The following is a 1,064-nucleotide window of genomic DNA, read 5'->3' on the forward strand; positions in this document are numbered from 1 at the left end:
TGTGTGTTGGGGAGGGCGGTTTAATGTGCTGGGGGGGGGGATGTGTGTTGGGGGGTGTGCGTTGGGGAGGGGGGTGTGTGCTGGGGAGGGGGGGTTAATGTGCTGGGGGGGGGGTTAATGTGTTGCGGAGTGAAGGTGGTGGGGGGGGGGCAAATGCGTCCACTCTCGGGTCCCCGGGACTGCAGCTCCAGGTGATGGGGCGCTGCTAAAGGCCCGCGGCCTCGGTCGCCGGGCCTGCTATCGGTGCAGGTCGAGGCAGCGGCCGCACGGCCTGTGCTCTCACCTGGTGCAGGGCGGTCAGTCCGTCCACATTGGCGTAGTTAATGTCCGAGCCGCGGTCCAGAAGCTTCTTCACTTCGTCTGTGTCCCCGCTGGAGCAGGCGGCCAGGAACACGGCGCCATCGTCAAACTTGACCTTGGTTTTCTTCTTTTTGAGGACGGGTGGCTCGAGCTCAGTCTCCGAGCCAAGCCAGCGCTTCAGCTGCTCGTTCCGCTTCTGCTTGGCGTCCGCCATCTTCTTGGCTGCTTGTGGGCCTTGGCCTTCTCCTCCTCCCGCTCGCTATCCCATCGCCCTGGGAGCCATGGCGCCGCTCATCTGCATGATCCCGCGAGAACCATAAACCACGCCCACTTAGGACGCAGCCGCACCCATCCGCCCTCAGGGCACTCCCAGAAGCCCGCCCCATCCTGACCACGCCCACCGCACTTCAGATCCCGCCCACTCCGTTTCTTGACCGCGCCTTCGCTCCAACCCCGCCCACTCCACTTCAGATCCCGCCCACTCCGTTTCCTGGCCGCGCCTTCGCTCCGGACTCCGCCCACTCCACACAAGACCCCGCCCGTGTCGCCGTCGACCCCGCCCATGCCACCGTCGACCCCGCCCACTCCATCCGCAGAACCCCGCCTATCCATACCGGGCCCCGCCCCTGTGGCTAGGTGGATTTCTCTTGCTTGATGGATCCTCCTGCTGGGTGGGAAACTTTCTCCAAAGCTGGTCATGAATGTGTGTGTATGTATTTCTCAACGTATTTTGGAATGTTGATTAAAAAAAAATGCTTTTGATA

The 1,064-nt window shown here is 62.7% G+C and overlaps 1 protein-coding gene across 1 annotated transcript; it reads right to left on the bottom strand.

Annotated features, from left to right (window-relative positions):
* Positions 1 to 205: 205 nt before the first annotated feature.
* LOC109920444 (protein phosphatase 1 regulatory subunit 12A-like) lies at positions 206 to 616 on the bottom strand. Its single transcript, XM_048607964.1, has one exon. The coding sequence runs from the start codon at positions 512 to 514 to the stop codon at positions 206 to 208; it is 309 nt and encodes a 102-aa protein (XP_048463921.1). The 5' UTR covers positions 515 to 616.
* Positions 617 to 1,064: the final 448 nt, after the last annotated feature.

Source organism: Rhincodon typus, chromosome 18, assembly GCF_021869965.1.
Source record: "Rhincodon typus isolate 14 chromosome 18, sRhiTyp1.1, whole genome shotgun sequence".
In the NCBI taxonomy this organism is placed as follows: domain Eukaryota; kingdom Metazoa; phylum Chordata; class Chondrichthyes; order Orectolobiformes; family Rhincodontidae; genus Rhincodon; species Rhincodon typus.